General features: G+C 39.0%; 1 protein-coding gene across 1 annotated transcript; it reads right to left on the minus strand.

Moving 5' to 3' along the window:
- Positions 1-10,030: 10,030 nt before the first annotated feature.
- Positions 10,031-25,156, minus strand: cog3 (component of oligomeric golgi complex 3). The gene is made up of 23 exons (XM_068330081.1): positions 24,973-25,156; positions 24,564-24,710; positions 23,745-23,806; positions 19,745-19,910; positions 19,351-19,425; positions 18,909-19,001; positions 18,590-18,715; positions 18,390-18,470; positions 18,268-18,311; positions 18,033-18,159; positions 17,365-17,456; positions 16,907-17,046; positions 16,349-16,509; positions 15,266-15,374; positions 15,047-15,165; positions 14,823-14,912; positions 14,076-14,196; positions 13,691-13,779; positions 13,434-13,568; positions 12,945-13,020; positions 12,711-12,838; positions 11,219-11,317; positions 10,031-11,052 (listed from the first exon to the last, which is right to left on the minus strand). The coding sequence occupies exons 1-23, from the start codon at positions 25,138-25,140 to the stop codon at positions 11,023-11,025; spliced, it is 2,478 nt and encodes an 825-aa protein (XP_068186182.1). The 5' UTR covers positions 25,141-25,156; the 3' UTR covers positions 10,031-11,022.
- Between the last annotated feature and the right edge of the window lie 1,674 nt (positions 25,157-26,830).

Consider the following 26,830-nt stretch of genomic DNA (forward strand, 5'->3'; position numbering starts at 1 on the left):
GATAAGTAAACAGCACTGATATAATATAATACAGTGATTTATACTTACCTTTAGATGAACAAAATCAGCATGACATTCTCTGCCACACAAAAAGGATGTAAGTTTAACAAAACCCTTTTCTGTTGGGACTTTGTTACTGTGCCTGCTGCAAATGTTAGAATCCAGCAGTTAAATCAGGCTTTTATAGACTAAGATATTGTTGAAAGCATTACTCATCGATCAGTCAGCAGTGACTGTAATTACCTCCCTTGATGCATCATCCTCCATGAAAGGATGCTGTTGAATTGTATTGTCTGTTATCGCAGAGTGACATCATTTTATAGGCTTCAGCAGAGACATAATGTTACCGATGTTTACCCTCACTAAAGCTGGCTGTTATCTTTTGTGTCGTAAAATTTCCACTTAAACCTAAACATAGCAGAATTCATATTTTAATGGAGATACTTTTATTTCTTACAGTCACAGAGTCGGTATATTTAAAGCAAGTAAGCAAATCTATTGGGAGCAGGGAAGCTGAATGACACCTCGGATGCACATGAGCATGGAGAAAAATTGCAGCACTTGAACAATAACAACAAATAAGATTAATGTAATTGTGAAATATAAGCCCTCTTGAGATTTTTCTTCACCTAACATATCCCATTTCTTATAACATGAGCCAGTCTGCATCCTGCTGCCTCTCCTGAGAGTCCTGGAGAAGGGGCCTCTCCCCTCTCGATAGCTTTGTGACAAGCCACAGAGCCTGGAGGAGCACATGACATGTGAGGACCAGAAAGATCCCATTGTTAATATTACAACAGACAGCTACTCCACTTCTCTTTGAACAATGAAATCTGTGCTTCGCTAGTAGCAAATGACCTTGGGAAACTATGTGCTGATGCGGTTTTTCAAGAAATGATACAGAAAAGTGAGCTGGTAATGAAAAAGTATGGAACTTTCACAGCCAGACTGCAGCTATCTCTGCGTTGTTGCCATATTGTTCCCCCAAATAGGCCACGGAGAGAGCCAGGATGCTTCAGCAGCTAATAAAAAAGAGATGTAATATGAAATTCCCTGAAGAATTCACAGTTTTTTTTCTTGTTATTTTGTTTTATCCATATTTTCATGCTATAAACTGACCTTAAGAACAGTTGGTAATACATTCTATTTGCCCTAAGCCGTTCTTTTATGGTTTTATAATAACATTTTCCAGTCTTGCTGGTCAAAGTGAGTAAAAGGCATTTCAGCCTGCAAAAAAAAAAGCCACAATAATCTAAATAAATACTGTCAGTGTTATCTTATTTATAAGTGAAGCCACCATTACCACAGCAACAAAGTAAATTCAATATTCTGTGTGTAAAAAGGATGCTAGAGTAGAGTTCAGTCACATCCTCTGATGGTTGGTGAGGAATTTCAAAACTATTCAGCTCCAAAATACTAGTCTGATAATAATGAGCATGCTCTCTTGTATTATCGGCTAATGTTCGGTTAGAACAGCCAGGCCACTGGTTTAGCTTCAAGGCAACAATAAAGCCTCACATCTCCTTGTAATGAAGCGACCTGAACTTTATCTTCCTTTATTTTTAGCTACTTTTTTAAGGCGGCTGGATGAAAGCCCCACGTGCTACCAATCGAACACCAAATGTCAAACTGATAAATGCAGCAACTAGAAGGTGAAAAAATTCAGTAGCTAAACACCAAAAAAAATTTTGCAAGTTGATGACTAGAATTTTCTTTTTTAAGATACCAAATCACCATCTGCTAAACACATATTTCTCTGTGAAGTTCATACATCACATATATTTCCTGCTTGTGGATGGATTATTCTGCAGCGAGAGGCTAAATTAAATTAATTTATCTGTACAATGAGTTCATACTGTAGAGTGTAGCTTATATCATGTCTCTGAGGGGTCTGGTCTCACCAAGGTTCAAGGAGGTATCCATGCTGGATTGAAGACTCATTATGGTGGTGAGTCCTGAGACTAAGACAGATCGGGAGGGGGTGGTGCAGAACCTCTCTTTCAGCTGTCAAGGTAAGCCGTGTCATCAGTTCAGGTGCAAGCGGGTCATCTGTTCCTGCCTCCTATTGCCTTTCATGACTCAGACATCTGTTAAATTTTCCAATGATTTCTCTCTTGAGCAGCAGAAAAAAGAAATGAAATAATCAGCAGTTGGTGAAGGGTTTAGGCGGTGAGAGGGACACGGACCCTGATTCTTCACAGGTCGTCTGGTCATGGAAAACAGATGTTTAATGCAGGCAAGAAAAATCATTTTTGATGGTCAGATGGTCAGGGTTGGAACACAAAGTGAATCAAAGTTGAATAGGGAGAAAAAAATAAAGAAAAGAAGAGTTTTCTGATGCTAATGTACATAACTTCATTTTACTAAACTCAACCTGGATCATTTTTTAATGAGCTGTTTCTCAAGGTCTGCATGTCAGAATAAAATTGAGAACCAGATTAAAGTACCCAGGAGGATATATAATTAGCTTGCTGGCTAAATGTGTTAAAGTAAGGCTGAACTTTATTAGCTCTAACATAATCACAGAGTAATGTCAATATCAGCACTCAAAATCCAATTATGTAATATATATAATGGAAACTAGTCCATTCTGCATAATGGGTGTTTTTAGTTTTAGTACTTTCAATGTGTTTTGATGGAAATATTTTACTTTCACACAAGTAAACTTACTTTCACTTCGATAGATAGTCTGAGCAGTTCTACCCCAGCTGCCAAAATCCCAAAGACGCCTCTCCAAAAGCTTTATAGTCTGAAACACACAGACTGTAACCCTGTCTGTTACTTGCAAGAATCTTTTTATGTGCTATACTTGTAGATTATACATCAACGACTTACAGATAACCATCTATTCAGGTCTCATTGACATCAGAATTCAGAGGATGAAGAGAAGCCAAAAGATGAATATGATTCATGTAGTGCAGACCCTCTGTGACTTATCCTATCCTAGACAAAACAAACTCATGTTGGGAAGGCAGCGTCCTCTTTCTGTTCTCTCTCTCTCTACATTTCTAGTGCTTGGAAATGACTGTGATGGTTTTTCATTTTTCCAACAATAATAGCAAGGTGTGGAGGCTATAATATTAGAGGTGGAGAGGTAATTTAGAGTCTGTGTTTTCGATACGCTGTAAGTTTGAGGAGTTGAATCCAAACATGACGCCCATCTGTCTCAGTGGGACTCCAGCCGGCAGCCCTTCACACCCAGTGAACTTCAGGAAAATGAAACAGACCATGAGAGGGTGAGAACGACTTGTTTACCTCCCTCCACAAGACATCGGAAACAAAATAATTAGAAATAACTGCTCTGATTGATTGTTTGAGGGGAAAAAGGAGGAGGAGTAAAAATGGCCGATGCATCCATCATGACTGAGGAGGAGGAGGAGGAGGAGGAAGCTGCACAAAGGAAGGTAGGGAACAGATGAACGACATAGTCCCTCTGCATGAATAGGACGAATAGAAGAGGTGGGTGGTATTTCATGTTTACTACTAACAAACTATCAATAAAACATATCCCCCTTTGTCTGCTCAGGCTTTAATGATACCAAAAGGAGAGCCTCTGGGTTATCAAAAGAGATTTCTATATCAAGGCTTTGCATCTTCAATACAGTAGGTGTGAAAAACACTACTGACATGTTAACACTACACAAAGAGGCAAATGGAAATCAAAAGGTATGTTTGAAAATGTTTCCATAATCACATTTCTCTACTATGACCTTGTTTAGTGTATTCACAATAGATATATTAAATAACTTGATTTTTTTTAAAAAGAAAGACAAGAAAACATTTCAACAAAAGGATGTAATGGAATGTTTCTCCAAAGGAGGGAAATGCAGTCATGGTACAGGTTTTGTATCCTTTTAAGCATTGTACAAAGTGGAAGATCAAGGACAAGGTCAGATAATTTCATGAAAGCATACATATTTGTTCCCTTTGATAAAGCGTTTGCGCAGTGCTAATGATTCTTAATAGACAAAGTAATCCTCTTGGGAAGGAATCCTTTGTAATATCCAAAGTAGAAGCTACTCGCATAATATTGGTGTACAAGAACATAGAATGCAGACTCAATAGCATTCCAGTCAAATGATAGTGCTTGCTACTCCTTAGTGACTTTTGGTATGCACATTACATTCAGATGCACGCTACGTACAGGTAGTTGTTTCATATTTTTGAAAATTGCTTGCTGGTGGAAAGTCAGATCTTAATCGTAAATACTCATAATGGTATATCTGACTTTATCTTAGCATAATTACTGGAAACAATGGCAAACTGCTAGCCCAACCTGTGCATGAAGATTGCAAACTAGAACCTATTATATTCTATTTAAAGCGTTAAAACTTTTCAAATGACCCTATTCTATCTGTGTACCGAAGGAAGATCAAGGTTCAGGAAGATCAGTTTATTCTTCAAGCCAGTTGCTCATGAACACTACTTTTGTGATGTAAATAGCGAACTGTAATGATTTATTTACATTATCTGCAAACTATGATCCAGTGGAAGATTGTTAATTAGTAACAGGCCTTTAAATTATTGAAGTCACACAGCCACTGAACATGTATGATTGAGAAAACTTGCATTTGATACATTTGAATTTTGCACAGTAAATCATGTTGCAGAGAAATGACTCCCATGATTCCCTACTTTCCTCTTGCTTCCTCTTTGAATTCAATTTTACTTTTGAATCATTGGCATTTTATTTATTGGCACAAATGTTTCAATGACAGTAATAACTTCTCATAAGTGCAGCTAAAAAACGAACATGAAATATACTTTTTTTTAAAAATACTGTAGGTTTATGATACAATGAGGTGGACTATAAAATGCAATTGTAATAGAACAACTCCATGTAATGGAAAAAAGTGTGAAGATACAAAAGAAAAAAAGATTAATAGATGTAGACAAGGTGGATTTGAAAGAGCTTCATCCCAGGCTTTTCTTTATTTTATGTCAAACAAAGAAGCCGTTTCTTCGTATTTTGTGGTTGCTATGTTACAATAGGAAAAAGAAATTGAAAATCTTTTGACCAATCTGCACCTGATTCAAAATGGATTGTCTTTCCATTCATCTATGGTTCAAATTTTCTCTGAAATGAATGTAGGTTATAACAAAGATGTGTACACGAATAAACAGAAGTGAATTCAATAACAAATTATAAACAAAAAGCGGGCATGGGAAGAAATTCTGCACATTTACAGAGACCTACTAAGAGAACTAAGTGACAATGGGTTCCCAAGACAGAAAATAAAAATCTTTGCAGCGTTTGATATTGTCTTATTTTATAAAAGACACTGTAGCTCATCGTTTGAAAAACTATGAAGAAGTTAAGCTAAGGATTATGGATTCCTCCTCAAACCGCAACATCAAACAAATGAACATCATGCTTCCCAAAAAGGAGGGAGTTTGGTGATATTTAAAGACCAGTTACGGGTCGAGTTCTTCCATCATGTTTGAGGTTTTTCATACGACTGAAGAAGAAGTAAGCCTGTGGATACCTGAGGTGATCAGGTCTGGAGCCTGATTAGAGATCAGACGAAGAGTGAAGAACATGTCATTCCTATGCATTTATCACACAATAACTGTTTGACCTTGTATAGTAGAAAGTAGTTAATGTCACACAAATTATCTGCAGAACTAAAACTTTACATTTAACACACTGTGGAAGGGAAAAATACCCAGAGGATGGTTTACGACTCCAGATCCACCATGGGGTATCCTGTCTCGTCAAACTCGGAGCAGTGATGACCTTGACAAAACCTTTTGGTATCAAGCTATGAGCATGAGACGTTTATCTGAACTCTACTGAGAATTTTTATTTTATTAACATTTCAAATTCATGCACTTTTATAGAGATCCCGTAGACAGGTGGTGAATAGATGCAATTAGCATACGGTATACAAGGTCTTTTTTGTGTGTGTCTTTTATAGAGATAGCTTTATAGTTCGTGAAGAAACACTGAATTTTAATCTTCATATTATTTTATCTCATGAACGATAATATGACATGGTATCCAGAGACATAGTTTTGATTTATTCATGAAGCACAAGTTAAAGACCTCAAAGATTTTAATAAATAATAAAGTGTCTTTGTTTTGTTCCCTCAAAGCACTCCTAAAAACATGAAATCTGAGTTGGAGATATGCCCAGATAATGAAGAGCTGGATTCACTCAGCAAGGATACTCCCCAGAGTCCCAAAGACTGCCAAGGAGAAACTGAAGAGTCTTTAACTAATCTGGACAAGGTGTGAAGGAAAATGCCACTTTGAAACAGCTTATTTCCTTTAATAAAAAATATGAATTCATTTACGGAACATGCAATTAGTCTGCGTTTTTGTGGTGTCAAAACTCACCTGTCTGCTGCTGGGGTTTTTTTTGTAAATGCCAAACAATAATGTGCTTTTTGAATACCTCATTAAGTGGAATGTTTGGATACTTAGATGTTTGTGGTGGTCTATTTTTGAGATAGAAAATATGATTAAAAAAATGAAGAAGCGTATCTAAGCCAACATTGATTTCAAATGCCAACTTTATCAGAGCAGTCGTTGCTGCCTGTGTGTGGACCGCAACAAATGTTTACTGCCAATAGCCGAAGGAGGCTCTGGTGACCAGTGAAGAGAAGGCTACCAGTACAGTATGGCCCAGGATGACCCAAAACACACAGGAGGTGACAAACAGGGCATGTGTGCATTTATCACTACTACTGCTGCCACTTTTACTCTTGTGCTGGAACTTGGAAAAGGGATGTTATAAAGGGAGTCACAGTCGTTTGAATCTTATAAGCTATTTAGAATCTCACTGTGACATTTAGTCACAGCTTAACAACAATTTCCTAATGCTATGTGTGTGTATATATGTGTGTAGAGAGAGAGAGAGAAATGCCACAACTATTGGATGAATTGTTGTCATGGCAGTGGTTCAGTGGCTGCAGAGAACAAATCCAACATTTCAATGATCTCCCTGCTCTCCCTGTATGTAACATCACATCCAAATACCTGCAACGATTCACAGTCTCATGAGCTTCAGATTAAGTTTGTGCTTTGTTCTAATTAGCAAAAGTTAACAGAAAACAGTGAATATTAGCATTGTATATACTGTATAACATTTAGGCATTCTAGTATTAAGCTAAATGCTAATTCTGCCTTGCTAAAATTAGAATTAATCTCAAGGCACAGATAAGATTTACAAACTAGTTCAGGTTTTAAATGAAAAAATCCGGTCTGAAAGGTATCAATGAGACACTCATTCATTCGTACATCTGACTGATTTTGGTTTCTTGATTTCACTGATTACTGAACTACTTTGATCAGAATCTGGTTTACTGAACTTGAATTTGTATTTAAAGTGCAATTTGATACAACCTAATGAATATCTCAACAATTTTCTGAATATCCGCAACAATTAGGCTAAAATTTTCTTCGAAAAAGTATTTGAGTACTAATAAATATCAATAAATAGTAACTAAACCAGTATTTCAACATTTCCCCCTTCTCTATTTTTCTTGGGTTCCCTTTGTGTCAGGTGTTCTGCTGTGAGAGGACACTTAAGGTATCAGAGATTCTGCTGAAAAGAGCGGTGGTTATCACATTAGATAGCGTGAATGACAGAGGCGCAGTGATACAGAGAGATTAAGGGTCCGGATCGCTCTTGTCCAATCCAAACTCCTACAGCTAAAACCCTTTCAAATTTCCATGCCATTGAGTCCGTGACGCGTCATTTTCCTTGACACACTGTAGTTTGAACAGTTTTGTGTATGGAAGCAGCTCAGATCATCTAAACCCTAGAGGTTATACACACCATCAACCACAGACAGATATCTCAAGCATGTTAAATTCACCAGCTCCTGTCTCTTCCTTGTCCTCATCCATTTCACAACAACTTTAAATGAAGGACAGATGTGTTATCTGCTGCCCTGCACAACAGATTCTCAGATGACGCTTGAAGAGTGAAGCCCATTCCATTCCCTTAAATTAAGACTGTGAATTCTTTAAAACTTTTAAAGAAAATATGTTGGAAACAAGTTATTGCCATATGTTGAATTTGCAGTCGAGCTGGCTGAGGCTGTATGATCTGGTCATTTCACAGTGGAGAAAGCCACATGAATTATTGAATCCATTTGGTTGAGCTGGGGAGTGGAACTGCTTGTCAAACAACAATGGTCAAACACCTATCGTCAAGTGGGATTCGGCAGGTGTGGCGGCCTTTAGAGTGAATCTTCTTGACATGACCCCATAAATAGTTAATGCCTTATTGTTTACCTTAATTATAATTTAAAGCCATCCTTCAAGACTTGCTATGTTCTTTTCTGCAGACGAACCTGTGAACCCACAGCGGCTGCCTTTGGTATATTAGAATCATTCCTCACATTTTATTTCACCTTGTAAATATTACCGATGCAAATTCAGCACATTATGTTGTAATTAAATTCTAACACCAGCTGTCTATAGAGGCATTTCAAGTTTAGTTTAATTAATGCGAACATTTACAGCATTCAGAAATAACAACCTGTTTGGGTAAAACATTAAAACCCCTGAGGGGCTTATTGTTCACAAGCTGCTTCCCTTTTTGAGGGTGGTTCTGACTCCATGGGAAGACGCCCACCGCAGTGATGCAGGAGGCTTGAAGACAATCAGCATTATGTTCATGCACCTTCAGCCTGACACTGAGCCCCAACCTCAACATCTGTGCCCAATCCCAACAGCCCATCGGCATTGCTTTCATTCCTGAGCAAGAAGACATCAGTCTCCTCCAGCACATGATGGCTGTTTGTAAAAAGACATTTATGAATGGAAATGAGGACAGATATGCAAATTAAAAATGTCATGATAAACATTTGTTCAGCCAATGGTAACATCACATTTAAGCATTTACTAAGCCAAAATACCCAACACACATTTACACATGTCCTCATACAATATTGGTAGTAATGGAGAAGAAAATGTACTGGTCAGCTGATTCATGGAGAAATATTTAAACTTTTTTAAATTTAAAATACTTAATAGCTGTCCACAGAATTTAATTCTCACATCTCAGTTTTTGAGAAAATCAATGTGATACACTCACCCTCACACACAAATGGACAGAACCTACCGGTTCTTCAGTTTAAAATGCGGCGCCGTACAGCATCTGGCAATTCCATACACTTCTGCATTACATTAGGTCACCAATTGTCAGTGTGTTATCACCACGGGTAGACGTCTTACACCATAATGTGGACTGAAAACTTCCTGGTTCATGGCTACACACCATTAAAATATACTGTTGCCATGATCACTTTTTCTACAAATATAGTTTTTTTGAAAACTTTGTCCTTATGATGAGATTGCACTGACGATCAGGTCAAATGTCTAGGAGAAACACTGCTCAATTGTGATTAACACCCCATCCAAAATCGTGCATGGCCCTTCATTCAAAATTGCTAACTTCCTGTTCAGGTCAAGACACCATGAGGATTTTAGAGGTCATGCATAAAATTCTGAGAGCATTGAAGTAGAACAGATGAATGGACGGGCTTCATTCCAAATTTCCCAGTCTACTTTGTGGTGGATTATAAAATTCACTGCATGACTTCACGTAGAAGCAAAATTGAGACTTGATGTCTCTTAAATAATTGATTATTTCTAGTCCCAGAAATACAAGTGGAGACCACATTCCAGGCCTAATCATTGAGTCTACTTTCTTTTGTATTTCCTTTCAGTTGAGCTGAATCAAGGCAGAAATCTAACAAGGCAGAAGCCTGCCATGCTTCAGAGGCAGCTGCAGCAGAGGAGCAAAGAGATCAATGTGTTATACCAGAATATCCAGTCCCTCATCACCTATCAAAAGACTGTCAGGCAGCAGCAGGTCAAGCCCCAGCAAAGCCTCATCTCACAGATGGAAAGACAGTGGCTGCCAATGAAGCAGCAACAGTCTGCCAAGAAGACCCCCCAAAGCTAACGACGTCCTTGATTGGCAGCTTCTCATCTGTGTGAAGTGACTCGCACTGTAGCGTTCCATGAATTTAAATTCAATGACAAAATGCTTTCAAGAAGTGAACTCAAAAGTACATCTGTGTTTTTAATCAGAATGTTCATAAATAGTATAGCTGTACACATCATTTTACAGAGGACACACCAAAGCAAACATTACATTGACAAAGTCCTGTTACTTTACTCTGAGAGGACCATTAGGAAACACACCCAGAAATCATACGATCTATAGTGCAAAACTGCCAAGTCAATGGTCCAAATGTAAAAGTACATTAGTATTAATCAATCTATTTATAAAAAGAAAAGGTATAAAACATAGGTTTTCACTAATTTACATATTTGCAAAGAATAACATTTTTTTCCTCTTTAAAGAAACATGTGATGGATTTTATGATGATTAGAGGGGGAAACCTGTTGGACCTGAGAGTCCGGTAGCTCACCATGTCACAAGAGTTTTATTGAGAGTTCCATGTTAACACAGAGGAATTAAATATCTTCCAAAACCACAGAGCATCTGTGCCCTCTTCCAGGTCAATAGATACCTGACTGATCAACGACCTCAGCGCTGCACTCTTAATAAATGTAACACCCCCCCCCCCCCCCTCCAACAAAAACATTCACATTGTGCAAACCTTTTTGAATGAAAACAATTAGGTGTGAAGAGAAAGACACAATTTTGATCACATTTCCCGTTGTCAAAAACAATTTATCCAACATGAAAAGAACCCAAACAGCAAAACCAACTTTGATTTACGTCAAGGAAAATGATCAAGTCAGAACCAACATTAACTTCCACCTCCCACTTTGTTACCGACTTTAAGATGAATACCTGAACCTCAAAATACTTGCAGCTACTTGAGACTTCTTCAGAGTATCTTTGGCCTTGAGCGGGATTTTATATTTTTGCTATTACTTTAGCACTTCCAGTCCAACTTGCACCTCAGTTACATGTTCTCTTGGCTTCTCGCCTACTTAGCCTCACAGCTCCTGGTCATGGCTGGAGTTGCAACACCCCATTGTTATCCACAGGGGTGCTTGACGGTACCGTCACATGACGAATTCGGACATTATTTATTCACAGACAGCAGCAGGTTAATCTGAAAGAGAGCCGTAAAATATGATGAGTGATCACCGTGACTTAGCCGGCGCTGCTTATCAAATGTTTCTCCACTGAAGTGGCTCTCAGCAGTTTTGAATGTTGAAGTGGTATTATTAAAACTATGTCAGGAGCCTTTGGGCAGTGCTAATCCCACAGTGCTGTACCTGCTCCGAAGATGGGCATGCGATGATTTGAAGGTCTTCTCCACTGTATTCCTCCTGAAGCAAGGTGTGCAGTTTTTGGAAAACCTGCTGGATGTTATTCTGTTGAGAAAGGCATCCCATTACTGAGTGCTGCAGGGAAATTAAAACTGCATTTCCATCTGGTCTATGTCCCCATCACTATCTTGTTTCCATGTCAACCACACAATTTCTTTCCTTCTCATTCAACTTCACCTGGTACCTTCAGCCTCATTTCAACCAAGCAGTCTAGTTCAATTCAATTCATTTCACATTACAACTTTTAGTTTTTGATTTTCCATCATTAACACTTGACTGTACCAATACACCCAGTTCTGTCTTGATTTTTTTTTTTTTTGGTACCCCTCTATTCAGGCACGTAATGCATCTATTTGATACTGAAAAGTGGAGATTAAACACTCTGGATCACTGATTGATCAATAGAGGGAATCAATTATCTTGTCATCTGCAGTCTAATGGAGAATGTCCCGACCTGCCAAGTTTTTTTTCACTCAGCTTTAACTGCAGTCTCCTCTCAAATTCAGCCTGTTTGCTTGTTGTAATAAACAACTACGACTTGAGAAAAAACAAGAATCCTCCAAAAATACAAAAAACAAAACAAAACCCAGTCCAACCAATGCACCAATAAAATACATTCCTTCCATTGGTAGTAGCAGTAGTCGCAGCAGCAATAGTAGTAGTCGTACTTGGGTTAGTGGATATTGTTTTGGATATTTGCTATGGAGAAGAACCAACTTTCTGGGTCACCTTAAAATTATCTCTCCGTAAAAACACGATTACAAGGACATACTGATGACTTTACTATTATGTGGTTGGGGATAAATAAACAGAATGTGTGAGTTATGAATGTGAAGAGCAAACAAAAAAGAAAAAGGACAGTAATTTTTATGCTATTGATCTGCCCGCTGCTTGTCAGTTAATAAATGCTGCAGTTTCTTCAAAGTCTTCTCTGTTGTTTCCACACTGCTGGAAGAGTAGAAGTGGTTTACCAGACAGTCCCTGTAACAACCCTGCTTATACTTAATAGTAATGCCTGTTGTGGAAATGCTAATAAGATCGAGGGTTATGTATGTTTTCCAAGGGTACTATACTGAAAGCACTTCGGCGCAAACATGCCCTTGATGAACGACACACAGGCAGCGTACAGAGTTCCCTATTAGACTTCAATTACACTTATAATTTATAGCTAAAGGCACAAACACCACCTAAGAGCCACCCCACGACTAGAATTAAATCACTCCTTTGTAATCTACATCTCTCCTGAACAGATTGACAGACCTTTAACTCCAATAAACTGCACATTATTCAAGTTACTAATTGGTCCTTTCAGCACATGGTCATAAGGTTCCTGCTTTGTAAATACTATATGAAGCATTCTTTGAGCTTTAAGTATGACTTGAAAAGAACACAGTCCTGCAGTATGAGTTACAAATGAGCAGTTCAGCCAGCCACCCACCCGCACAGGCTTGAAGAGGATGAACTCTGTGTCTCTGTTGGCTAAGTACAAGGACATGGTCTGTAAAGTGCCAGGCAGCTTGCTCTTCATCACACGGTAGGTAGCCATCACTATATCATTGATCTTTGCTGAAAAGAGAAAAAAAAAAACCATTGGCATGCCCTCTAGTGTACACTGTACATGATTTGATTAATGGTATAACGATACCAGTGGCATCTCCTGGACAAAACCTACCTGGCTGAGCCCATGGTTGCTGAGACAAACTGTATGTGGGACCACCTTGGATAGCCATGGTTTTAAGAGTTGCAACCTGCGTACGAAGGCATGAAAAAAGAAAAATCGCTATTTAAAAAATAGTTCTACTGCTTTTGCTGTAAAACAAGAAGGAGCAGGTTGGGTCAAAATCGGTCTCTATGTAGACAAACAGTATTTATTTGAATAATACCATACAGAGTGACTGAATGGTGTAAAAAAAACAACAACTAATTAATGCAGAAAAATTACATCAATCATGATTTCAGAGCATAATAAAAATTCATATGCATAGACAAGGCACACTCAGAAGAATATATTATGTCCTTGATGAAAATGGGCATTTCATAATTAGTTGTAAGTTATGTGTGAATGCACAAAGTAAAAAGTCTTGTAAAAAAGATAACAAAATGAAGGTCAGGATGAACCAACACTGCCCGAGGCTAAGTCTGCCTTCTTTCTCACAGTTACCTTGGTGAGAAACTCCTCAAGGTTCCCCACAAAGATCTGAGTCTGCTGCTGTATGAATTGCTCACAGCTGAACTTCAGGTGTCGGTCCACATCCTTCTTAGAGTCAATGTAGTGCTCCTTTATCTCTGGTGTTCCCTGGGGACCGCAGAGACAAAAGGGTTAGCACTATCAAATGACATTTCCCTTAAGGCAGGATGCTATCACAGTATATAAAGGGTAAGTTTAATAAAATAGGCATAAAAAAATAAAAACACTACCTCCAAGAGGAATTCAAGTATGGCATTGTGACTGTTAAGGCGGAAGAGTTTTGGAACAGCCATCGGGTTCAGGATTTTGAAGGCAGCATCTTAACACAAAGCCAACACACAAAGCGTTGGAAAATAAGGGTTGGTGTAGAATTAGAGTGCCCTCTAGTGCTGCAAATTTAATATGACCTTGACTGAGGGGCTGAAAGGAGGGGCAAATCTGCCCTGTGAGCCATCAGTTAATGTACATTATGGTGTTGGATTACACTGTAATTTTCACAATAATTGTTGCCACTGGTGCATGTGATAGGCACAAGTTACTTAATGAGCATGGGAATGTAATGACTGGCTTTATGGAGCTCAGCATCAGTGTTCCCTCCACCTTTAATTATCTTACCTCGCGTTTTCTTCAGGTCTAGCGAGATTTCCTTGATGGCAAAGTCGGTGTGAAATGGGGCAATCTGTTCACGCATTATCAGCAGGTGCTTGATCAGGAAAAGTTGCCCATCTATTTGCGTCTACAGAAAGTGATAGCACACTGTTAAATCCACACTGCAGGCTGCCAGCAGGAAAGGGCATCTGCTGACTAGCCAAGCTACGGAGCATATAAAAGGCACAGACTCAGAAACAATAAAGGGATATGTCTAATTACCAATTACCGATTAACTATAGCTGGAAAGCCACATATTACAGTGATAAGAGAAAACATTCATGGCTCAGCTAGTGGCTAAAAGGCTGGAAAGACATGAGGTGGAGGATGGGCATCCTCCAAGATTGATGCAGCTCCTTTAATATGAAATGTTTGGTTGAAATGGGCCAGTTAGCACAAACTGACAGCAAATTTCCTAAAAAAAAAACCCCAACCACAAACAGACAAAAAAAAACAACAACTATATATAAAGGATGGGCTGCTGAACAGTCTGAAGAGCATTGCAAAGCACCAATGAAAATAAAATAAAAATGCCAGCTGCCGTAGTTAAGAATCCTGTAGCTGGAGGGAATGGGCACATTTCACATGAGAGGGAACTGATCTTATTTACTATGTCAAAATAAAGGCACACCTCCAGCTATTTTGTGAACATAAAAAGCTGAAAAGTTAAGTAAAATACAAAACTATACTCTATTCTTAACCATGTGTGCCAACCTTGTTTTTAAGGATGATATCTGAAGCCTTAAGCAGCGACTGGATGCAGGCAGATAAGGCTTCTTGAGATAAACCCTGGAAGACTGCTCTCTGGAAAAAGACCAAGCCACATTGAGACACACAATACAAAGACATTTAAAAGCAGACGACAATATATCACACTTCTCGCCACATTTTAGGAATGAAGACTACAAATTAGAGGAAAGTGAAAATCAAAGGCTCACATCTATGCATCTGTAGAGCTTGGACAGACAAACCAGCGTTCGTCTGACAGTAGGGTACCACATGCCGTGCAGATCAGCAGGAGAGATTGATGTCTGTACACTTGATGCTTCCACATTCCCTGCATTCACGTTTGAAAGAAGTAAGAGCCCTCAGACAAATGACAAAAAATGCCAAAAAGTTGAGAAAGAAAGAAAGTGTCACAATCTGGGAACACAAACCAGCATTGCTGTTTCTTCTACCATTAGGATCCTCAAGTTGAACATCAGAGAACATGGAGTCTGGTAACATTTGCTTCATTTGCTCTTCCTTTAAGCTCTGTGCAATTTTCTATTGGTGACAAGAAAGGAAAAGGAAAGGAAATTTTTAGATTCTGGAAAGTCATTTCTTTTCTATTTACTTCAAGGAACAGCAAATTCTTGCTGAACGAATGACTACAGAAATATCAAAGGAGGATCAGGGAGATTTCAAAGTAAGAAAACAATGTAGATGTAATAAATTTGAGAATCGTTGCTGTAGAGGGGTTGGGTTGACATAATTCATTTTCACCTTCACTAAAACTTGACCAATCATGTGATGTATTTTGTGTTACTATGTGGAAATGATAAGTTGTTAGGTCATTACACACAGAGCATGACACAAACAATGGTGATGTCACCATGATGACACTGATTTATTCAGATTTTTCACAGAGCCACAGTTTGAGTGATGAATAAAAACATGATTCTCATAGTGGCATATGACTATAATTTCTTGATATAACTTGACCTTCACAGAATGTGTGAATGACTGTACCCAGAACCACCCCATAATGTAATCTGATAGAAACGTGACTTCGGCCCAGGATGTTTCCTGAACATTGTGGAGAGATTTTCAACATATCTTACGAACAATGATGATCATATAATCCCCCACTGTTGTTGGTGGAGACAAAACAAAAAGCAAATATCTTAAGGCAAACTGGAACATTAGCAATTTGATATCGAGAGTTCAAATAAAAAATATTTGAGCTGTTACAAGCTTTACTTTAACCTATAGTTCATCATAAGACATTAATATTTTTCACAAATCTTCACATGCTTCTTCTGCCAGATGTTCGCTTTTTTATATCATTATCTCTCACTGAATAGCTTTTAAGTGCCTCTTCCCCTCCTTGATATTTTATGTACTAAAAGAATAAACCGATGAAAGTACTAATAACAGAAAAAATGTTCACTAGTTGCTGCAGTAATTACATTCATGATGTGTTAAGCTTATATAAGCTGGAGGAAAGCACTACAGCTTTTTCATAAGAACAGACTTACCTCCATCATTTGCAGTTTCTCAGGATAGGCCAGATCCCCTGGGGCCGGTTTGTAGCCTGTGATATCAGTCTGGATGTAGATGTGGGTCCTGTAGACCAGACGCTCCTGAACATCCTCCAGCATCTGCTTCACAACGGCATCAAACGCCCCCAACTGAGAGGCTACATGATAAAAACACAAAAGAGGTCAGTTCACAGTCAAGCAACATAAAAATCACAACAGAACTTGTTCTTGAGTACAAATACTTTGTTTGGACCCAGAGGTCTGAAGTTTTCAATTGATTTATAGTTGTTGAGAACTCAGAACAAGTGAATGAGAAGTAAATGACAACCAGTAGAGACTGCTACTAACACTCATGACATCATTGACTAAAGCAAAACAGCAGCCTCTACCTTCTACCTTACTGGACACAAATGCAAATGGCTATCCAGGCTAATTCCAGGGGAAACATGCATATTGTTTAAACATCAATTCCACAATGATATCTGTCAGCACCTCAAATCTGATCTCTCATTTGACAACTGACACACTTTGAAAAGAACAAAAGCTCTGTCCTACCGTTGTTGTGAACGTGGTCTTCCAGCATTTCATTCTTGAGGATACTGCAGAGCTCAGACAAGGTTTCCAGGTGGATGATGTGAATGATCAGAGGACGGAGGACATCGTACAGGGACAAACATAACTTCTCCAACAGTTCGCTGTCAGAGATTTGAACTGTTAAATGGCTTTGCCCAACTGAAAGGGAGGTTAAATTACACTTCCTATTCATTTCAAGATCTCGTTCAGGTTAGGGAATACAGTAATGCCAAAAAATAATTATATAAACTATTACAAACACATTTTCTCTCATAATAGAGAACACATTGTCCACCCATGCTGCTTAAGCTGGTTTTTAAAACACTAAAGGTAAAATGGATACTGCCATTTTGAGGCGACACACCTTAGACAAATACATACTGTCACAATGCATGTCTCTGTCGTCAGACAGCGTTTCAAACGACACAGCCGATACTCACTCGAGTTTAGGTGAAGGTTTAGAGAAGAACTCATTGTACAGCTGGTGCTCATCCTGGCACACGTGAACCATAAAAGCACAGCCACTGCGAACCTATGCAACATGAAAAAAAATAATAAGCAGCTGCAGTGCCGACCAACACTCGAGATGAGCAAACATCCTGCGACATCAAAGATGGAGGAGTCCATTACAGCAAGTACTAATGAGATGGAGTTAAAGTTAAGGAAAAACCTCAGGTAGGTGGTGCGGCTCTTGTTTGTTGCATGAAATTCTGACCTTTAATTACAGGATCCCCATCATGCCAATTAGATTTAAATGTCAACACAGTGTCAAAATACACTGTTCCAAAAAAGGATCAGTTAATTCTGAAGTATAGAATTAGAATAAAAATATTCTAACACCAATTACGCCAACCCTTGAAGTTTAAAGCACAGAAGGAACACAATAGAGAAGATATGACTTTGTAGGTTAACCCTGACATTGTTTACCAAAATGAGAAAAAACAACACTTTGCACAGGACAATCAGGATTATCTGTTTACACTCATTTATCATTGCAAAGCTTGGCGTCTGCAGGAACACTCCAGAAAATAACCCACAGAGCCCACAAGCTCAAATGCCACCTTACAGATCTAAAGGGCACTTCTGCTTTGAAGTGCTTGAGCCTCACCAGAGCACAATGGTCTTTGCTGTTTTGGTTGGTCAGGTCAGTAATAGTGGACGTAATGCTGGGACTGAGGAGATGCTCCCTTTGGTCAAGGTAGCAGTGATGGATTTCATCTAGCAGCTGATGGTATCTGTACCCATCGATAGAAGGAGGGAGTTTTAGCACAAGAATCATAGAAAAAAAACATACAAAAAAGAATGATAAAGCTGCTTTATTCTGTAGAAATGTTAAGGCTTACTCTGGAAGCTTCTCTGATCGCTGCTCTATCTGTTCAATCAGCGACTGAAAGTAAAAAAGAAGTTTTTAGTCAAAGAAAATAATGTAATCAGAATTTCATTGTGCAATAAAAAAAAAACGTACTCTAACTTTAGGTGCAGCTGCTCTAAACTTGACATAGTAAAGTGTAAATGCATTGTCTGCATTGGTCAAGCACACTGGATCCTGTGGGAGAAAAGATAGGAAATAAAGTACTTGCAGCACCAGTCAAAAGTGTGAACACATGTTCGCGATCACTAAAATTAATACTCAATCACTGAGGAGAAAATGTGCATTTTTCTTACCCTTTTCATTAAGTGGCTTGTGAGATTCTGCATAGTGTTTACAATGTGGAGCTTCATGAAGTGCATAGCTTTAGAAAGACACTGCTTGAATTTAGTCAAATAAACAGGATAGTCCTTGAAATTGGGCTGCAATAAATTGAGAGAAAATAGCATAGCTATAAGGGTTCTGCAGATAAAACAAGTGAAAACTATTAAAGTTTTAACATTTCACATGAGTATAATTAGGCTTTTAAAACATAAAAGGCCATCAACTGCCTTTATCACAAGATTTTGTGTGTATTAAGTTAGATCTGGGCAGACAAAGGCCGACTCTACTTACGTGCGATGAAACATATTCAACGCAATCATCTAATTTGGACAGCATTGGTATAAAACCTTCACTATTTACAGACAAGGTTGGTGAGTTCAGTTTCTGCAAAGACAAAGTAAAGAAAAATTGGGTTTAATGTAATTTGTGCAAATTTCCCTTTTCAACGCAGAGCAAGGTAAAATCTACCGACTAACTTTGGCATGTTTTACTTTCAAATTAAATAAAATTGAGGCAATGAAGACTTCATGAGCACATTTCCTGAAAGTTTTTACAAATCACTACATAGGAAATATATAAACAACTTACTTCTATAAATATTTTAAATCTGGGACAAAGCTGCTGATTTTTATTTAAAAAAAATACTAATTAACAAACACACAATTTATAATTAATACAGTTAGTTCACTGTCATTATGTTGCAATAAACGGAAAAAATGAAAACCCAGCCTACCGTACTGATGTTTTCTAACTCATTAAAATACGACAGTTTCTGCTGTATGCTCTCTGCCAGGTCAACAAGCTCTGACTGCAAAGAAAGATAAAAAATAGAACAAATTGGTAGCAGTTATTACTCAGACAAGGTTTTATCAATACGTCTGCAGAAAACAATGTGTATGGTGTTACAAGTCACTGCAAAAGATTCTCGTGTGTGTGACCACAAGTCATTATACAACTTAATGTTTTTCTTACTTCAGAACAGCACCAGAGTTTACACAACAACTGCTAATTCAGCATTTGCTGGGTTTGAAAGCATGTAACATGTAACATGCAAGTAACATATTTTAAAGAATTTATTACTGATGGAGGCTTGGGTTGATGGATGAACACAACAGAGTGCAGCTTACCTGCTCTTTCAGGAGCTGTTCACAGGCCTCGTGGAGGGTTCCAGTTTTATTGGACACAAACAGATACTGCTTCTGCAAGGAGTCTAAGTGCTCCAGAGCAGCACTGACATCATTCAGAATAGCATCACATTGTTCTTGGTAACAGTTTAGATCATCTCTGGTTTGCCTGAATGGAAGGAAAGTATATTATCTGTTTGTTTACCCAAAGATAATACAGCAAGAAAAACTATTTATTTGCATCAAAGTACACATTGTTTTAGCACTGCTTTGTTTTCTCATTGGAAGTTGCATTTATGACCAAACTGTAAACAGGTATGTCCCAACAGATGTGCTGCACCACTACACTACAGCTGTGACATCATTAAGACTTTGCATGACAATCTCGCTTTGTCTCACATAATAAATTGTCCCATTTACAGCAAAACAGATTCCTATTCAGCCGAACTATGGCAGGTCAAGCTAAGGTAGCCCTTTGGTCTACTGTTGGACAACAGGATATCAAATGTTATATGGGTGCACAGCACAGTAGATTGGACCAGTGATAACTAGTCAACAGGCAGGTTCGACATTGAAGGGGTTGAATGATGAATGGAGGACATGGTGAAGCCCATTATCATGGTATTCATGATTTCTTTCAGTGAAATTATACTTAGATTTGTTGATTCTAAAAAAATCTCCATACTGATCAAATTTCTAGTAAAACAGTATCTGAAACCAGGCTTTTAGTTTATAAGGAGTGAATGTTGGTTTTTACTCTGGGTGGGTAGACACAGGGTTTAAAAAACACTGTCATGGAATCCTTGTGTCAACTGAAATAAACTTATTTGCTTTTGACTTAGTCTCCCTCCTCAAAGCTCTTCTTCTTCTTTTCTTTCGGCTTTTCCCTTCAGGGGTCGCCACAGCAAATCAATTGCCTCCATTTAACCCTGTCCTTTGCCTCCTCTTCTCTCACACCAACTACCTTCATGTCCTCCCTCATTACATCCATAAACCTCCTCTTTGGTCTTCCTCTAGGCCTCCTGCCTGGTAGTTCAAAACTCAGCATCCTTCTACCAATATATTCACTATCTCTCCTCTGGACATGTCCAAACCATCTCAGTCTGGCCTCTCTGACTTTATCTCCAAAACCCAACATGTGCTGTCCCTCTGATGTACTCATTCCTGATCCTATCCTTCCTGGTCACTCCCAGAGAGAACCTCAGCATTTTCATCTCTGCTACCTCCAGCTCTGTCTCCTGTCTTTTCTTCAGTGACACTGTCTCTAGACCAAACAACATCGCTGGTCTCACCACAGTTTTGTACACCTTTCCTTTCATTTTAGCTGAAACTCTTCTATCACACATCACACCTGACACTTTCCTCCACCCGTTCCATCCTGCCTGTACACGCTTCTTCACCTCTTTTCCACACTCTCCATTGCTCTGGACTGTTGACCTAAGTACTTCAAATCCTCCAACATCTTGATCTCTTTTCCCTGTAACCTCACTCTTCCACTTGGGTCCCTCTCATTCACACACATGTACTCTGTCTTACTGCGGCTAACCTTCATTCCTTTCCTTTCCAGGACAAACCTCCACCTCTCTAGCTTCTCTTCTACCTGTTCCCTGCTCTCACTGCAGATCACAATGTCATCTGCAAACATCATAGTCCATGGAGATTCCTGTCTAACCTCGTCTGTCAGCCTGTCCATCACCATAGCGAACAAGAAGGGGCTCAGAGCTGATCCCTGATGCTGTCCCACCTCCACCTTGAACTCCTCTGTCACACCTACAGCACACCTCACCACTGTCTTACAGTCCTCATACATGTCCTGCACTGCTCTAACATACTTCTCTGCCACTCCAGACTTCCTCATACAATACCACAGTTCCTCTCTGGGCACCCTGTCATAAGCTTTCTTCAGATCTACAAAAACACGATAAAGCTCTGTTTGGCCTTCTCTGTACTTCTCTATCAACATCCTCAAAGCAAATACTACATCTGTTGTACTCTTTTTTTGGCATGAAACCATACTGCTGCTCACAAATGCTCACTTCTGCCCTTAGTCTATCTTCCACTACTCTTTCCCATAACTTCATTGTATGGCTCATCAGCTTTATTCCTCTGTAGTTGCCACAATTCTGCACATCTCCCTTGTTCTTAAAAATGGGCACCAGCACACTTGTCCTCCATTCCTCAGGCATCTTCTCACTATCTAAGATCCTGTTGAACAACCCAGTCAGAAACTCTACTGCCACCTCTCCTAGACACTTCCAAACCTCTACAGGTATATCATCAGGACCGACTGCCTTTCCACTCTTCATCCTCTTCAATGCCCTCCTCATTTCATCCTGACCAATCTTTGCTACATCCTGGTCCACAACAGTCACCTCTTCTAGTCTTTGTTCTCTCTCATTTTCCACATTCATCGACTCTTCAAAGTACTCTTTCCATCTTCCCATCACACTACTGGCACCTGTCAATAGACTTCCATCCCTATCCTTAATCACCCTAACCTGCTGCACGTCCTTTCCATCTCTGTCTGTCTGTCTTGCCAACGTGTATAGATCAGTCTCTCCCTCCTTACTGTCCAACCTAGCATACAAGTCATCATAAGCTTCTTGTTTGGCCTTTCCTACCTCTACCTTCACCTTACGCTGCATCTCCCTGTACTCCTGTCTACTCTCTTCAGTCCTCTCAGTGTCCCATTTCTTCTTAGCTAACCTCTTTCTCTGTATACACTCCTGTACCTCCTCATTCCACCACCAAGTCTCCTTATCTACTTTCTTTCCAGATGACACACCAAGTACTCTCCCACCTGTCTCCTGATCACATTAGCTGTGGTTTTCCAGTCATCTGGAAGCACCTCCTGGCCTCCCAGAGCCTGTCTTAACTCCTTCCTAAAAGTCATGCAACACTTTTCCTTTTTTAGCTTCCACCATTTCATCTTCTGCTCTGCCTTTGCCCTCTTCATCTTCCTGACCACCAGAGTCAGAGTCCTGCACACTACCATCCTATGCTGTTTGGCTACACTTTCGCCTACCACTACTTTCCAGTCACTGATCTCCTTCAGGTTACACCGTCTACACAAGATGTAGTCCACCTGTGTGCTCATACCACCACTCTTATAGGTCACCCTATGTTCCTGCCTCTTCTGGAAGAAAGTATTCACTATAGCCATTTCCATCCTTTTTGCAAAGTCAACTACCAGCTGTCCTTCTGCGTTCCTCTCCTGGATACCAAACCTGCCCATCACCTCCTCACCTCTGTGTCCTGCACCAACATGTCCATTGAAGTCTGCACCAATGACAACTCTCTCACTTCTAGGTATGCTCTGCATCACTTCATCAAAGTCCAGCCAGAATTTCTCCTTCTCCTCCAGCTCACATCCTACTTGTAGAGCATACCCACTAAGAACATTGAGCATCACACCTTCTATTTCTAGCTTCAGACTCATCACTCTAACCGACACTCTTTTTACCTCCAGGACATTCCTAACAACCTCCTCCTTCAAGATAACTCCTACTCCATTTCTCTTCCAATCTCCACCATGATAGAACAACTTGAACCCTGCTCCTAAACTTCTAGCCTTGCTACCTTTCCACCTGGTCTCCTGGACACACAGTATGTCTACCTTCCTTCTCTGCATCATGTCAACCAACTCTCTACCTTCCCCTGTCATAGTTCCAACATTAAATGTCCCTACTCTGAGTCCTATACTCTTGGCGTTCCTCTTCCCTCTCTTCGTGCGAGCACACTTTCCTCCTCTCCTTCTTCAACCAACAGTAGTCCAATTCCTCCGGCGCCCTGTGGGTCAACAGCGCCGATGGCGGTCGTTGTTAATCTGGGCCTCGACCGATCTGGTATGGAAGTCATAGCTTTGATTCGCATCTTTGATTTGGCAAAAGTTTTAAGCCAGATGCCCTTCCTGACGCAACCCTCTGTATTTATCACCTAAATAAATAAATCAGGATAACAGGATAATTTAAATGAAGGGTAAAGTATTTCAGCACTTCCATACCTGTATTTTACATTCTCATCCTGGTCCATATTTGTCTGTAATTTGGCAAACCAGGAAAAAAACTGCAACAAAAAATGACACTGTATTGAAACTGCAGTCAACATCTTCCAGAAGTATAATATTGTTTAAAATAAAATTATGCACCCTACATTGAAATATATTATTTACTGATTACCACTTGTTAAACCAAATGGTTATATACAACTGATTTTGCATTCCAAAATGCGACTTTTGCAGTCAGTCTCAAAATTATCCAATTTCCTGTTTATAATATTATTTTCTCATGAGAGCACACAATTGACAAGTCATTTGCTGGCAAAAAATGTGCTAATCCTCACAAACTATGTATAAAAGAAAAAGTTCCATCAAGAAAGAATTAAAAAATTCTCAGGAATGCTGCCAGAAGCTTGTATCTGGCTATGCATTAAGTTTGCAGAGAGTCACTGCAACAAAATGTTGCTAAAAAAGCATTACAGACTTCGATTTGTTTTCTAAAACTTGAAAGCAAAATAAAAAGATCTTGAAGGGAAAAAAAGCATTAGACAATTGTTGTATGTAGTAAGTGTTGAGTAACTTAAGAGACAGCAGCAGTCAGTAAAAACAAAATTTTTTGTGTTAAGAGATGGGAAAAACACTTGCAGAGTCTGTGATTCCAAGTTAAATCAATCAATTCTCGTGAGACTTAATGATTGTAAACAGCTAATAAATAGTAAATTCTCCCATTAATCCTGATATGCAATGTGTATATACACAATGATTTTGCATACAACTAAAGGCATGTTTAGTTATAGTAATCGCAACTTTCAGCAAAGATGTTACCTGTTGTGCTGTTTCTATCTTGTCATTCTCTATATCGAGCATCTGGAAACCCTTGAGCAGGACATCCTCTGTTGAAGCAGGCACAGTGGCTGTAAAGGATGACTGCAAGGAACGCGACGAAAGGCTGCCCAAGTCCTCAATTGGCAACTGCAAAACAAAGTGGCTATTTTTAATAGCCATTAATATACCCACACGAATTCATATCAAGCTAGCTGGACGACTTGACGTGGTGAGGTGCACCTACATGCCCTCTCACTACAAAACGGAATGCCGTTGTGGATGATCCTGTTTAAATTCTGGGAAGCGACGTAACTTCATGCCAACAGCTACGTGGTTCAAACCCAAATGTAAGTAAGTTAGCAACTCGGAAGGCTAGCTAGCTGATGAGCTAACAGGAATCATATCTCACCTCTGACGGGATAGAAACTGTTTCAGCTGCGGCTCGTAGCTCGAGAACAGAGTCCATTTGTTTCTCTGTGAGGGGGGCCATGGCATCCGTGCGACGGTCCCATAACGACAGTTTTTCCCAGGTTTCCTTATCTGTTGGGTCCAAGAGTGACTGATCTGAGAACGCCATCGTCACTTCGTACACCACCAACGTCAGCAGCTACGCGAGGGTACTTCCTGTTCCGGGAGTGTGGGCGGGGCTCCAGTTAGTCACGTGTCAAAAATTCTGTAGTTCACACTGAAGTGGACTACAGTAATTTGACAGAACATTATTACTACCACACGCAAGCAGATAGACAGACCAGTACGGTAATAACTGTAAACTATCATTTTAGCGTGATTTCTTTTCTAGATTATAATTTGTTAAAACATGTAACTACTGTACATGTTTTACCTTCTTTTGACATCCTGTCTTACTTCAATTCTAAGCCATGATAAATTATTTAAACTTCCTGTATTTGTATAAAAAGATTGAATCTGTTTGCTGTCTTGTTTTTGTTTATTTGCATTTTGTCTTATTAAGACAAGTCTTATACAGGATAGAAACATTAAAAAATACGTCCCTTAAGAAATACAAAACATTTTCTATTATGATATGAATTGTAGTCCTTTGTTATTTTTATATACTGTCTTGCTCAAAATAATTCCATTTCAATTTTCCCACATCAAGTGCTACATATTTTGACTTACCCAGATTTGTCTTACACAATCACTGGATGACAGTTGAAGGATATAATACTATTGTGGCAAAGCTAACACCACAAGTCTAATAGACCGAGGTGATTGAATTAGGCAGCCATGGTGTCTGGCGGCATAATCAATCAACACAGAAAATAGAGACCCAGCAGGTGGAACCCTGAGGCAAACGTGTAATTCATAAACTTTTGTAGTTGTTTTTTTCTTTTCCATTATGTCTATGTCTTTGATAAGTCTTAATAACGAGCAATTGCAATAAAATATTCTGATTCTGGTTCTCATATCTGCAGGTCCTCACTGACAGTAAAGCATTTGATCGAACTAATTTTAAATGTTTCTTTTGTGTGTGTGTGTGTGTGTGTGTGTGTGTGTGTGTGTGTGTGTGTGTGTGTGTGTGTGTGTGTGTGTGTGTGTGTGTGTGTGTGTGTGTGTGTGTGTGTGGGTGGGTGTGTGTAAATATTTTTTTAAATTTTATTTACTTAAATGATTTCTAGCACATAGTACTTTTTTTTTTAAATTATTATTATTTTTATGCAATTTAATGTGTAATATTATGGTAACTGCTCTTTTAATTTGTATTATCATTTGTGTGTTCATCTCCCTGTCTTTGGTTTAATTATTGAATAAAAACTATGTTAAAAAAAAAGAAGATTTCTAGCATTCCATTACCCACAAAAATAAAGACCACACATGTCAAGATCCATCAGATTCTTGGTGGCATTACACAGAGGAGATTGTGTTCACGTTCCAATTCTGTCTGCAGGGTGTCTCATGAGAAGGTCACACAGAGTTCAGATTTTTCTTTTTTCTCCTGTCTACTTAAGTTGAAAGGAGATGCTGTAGAATTTAAACCATGTTACTCCATAACAAAAAGAGATGTCAGAGTGAATCTTGTCAGACAATATATTTTGGCTCAGCATTTGCTCAGAGTCAACCTTGGAAAACAAAACTTTCTTTGCATTGGTGACAATATTGTCACAATGTGAGAGCTTTCATAAGAACCCATGTGGGGGACCATGTTATTCTCAAATGAATGAATGTAGTAATTGAACAGATGTTAAATTTTTATGTTACCGAGACACAGTTTTCACTAGCAACACATTTGAAATGAAGATGACAAGATG

The sequence above is a fragment of the Antennarius striatus genome, chromosome 12 (genome assembly GCF_040054535.1).
Source record: "Antennarius striatus isolate MH-2024 chromosome 12, ASM4005453v1, whole genome shotgun sequence".
NCBI classification, from domain to species: Eukaryota; Metazoa; Chordata; class Actinopteri; order Lophiiformes; family Antennariidae; genus Antennarius; species Antennarius striatus.

Bases quoted from the DNA above. Each gene is read 5' to 3' on its own strand.
- cog3 (XM_068330081.1), bottom strand. From the start codon at position 25,140: ATGGCGTTCTCAGATCAGTCACTCTTGGACCCAACAGATAAGGAAACC. The intron at 23,807-24,563 runs GTAACATCTTTG...TTTTTGTTGCAG, and splicing joins AGATAGAAACAGCACAACAG to TTTTTTTCCTGGTTTGCCAA. The intron at 15,166-15,265 runs GTTTGTGTTCCC...ACGTGAATGCAG, and splicing joins TAGAAGAAACAGCAATGCTG to GGAATGTGGAAGCATCAAGT.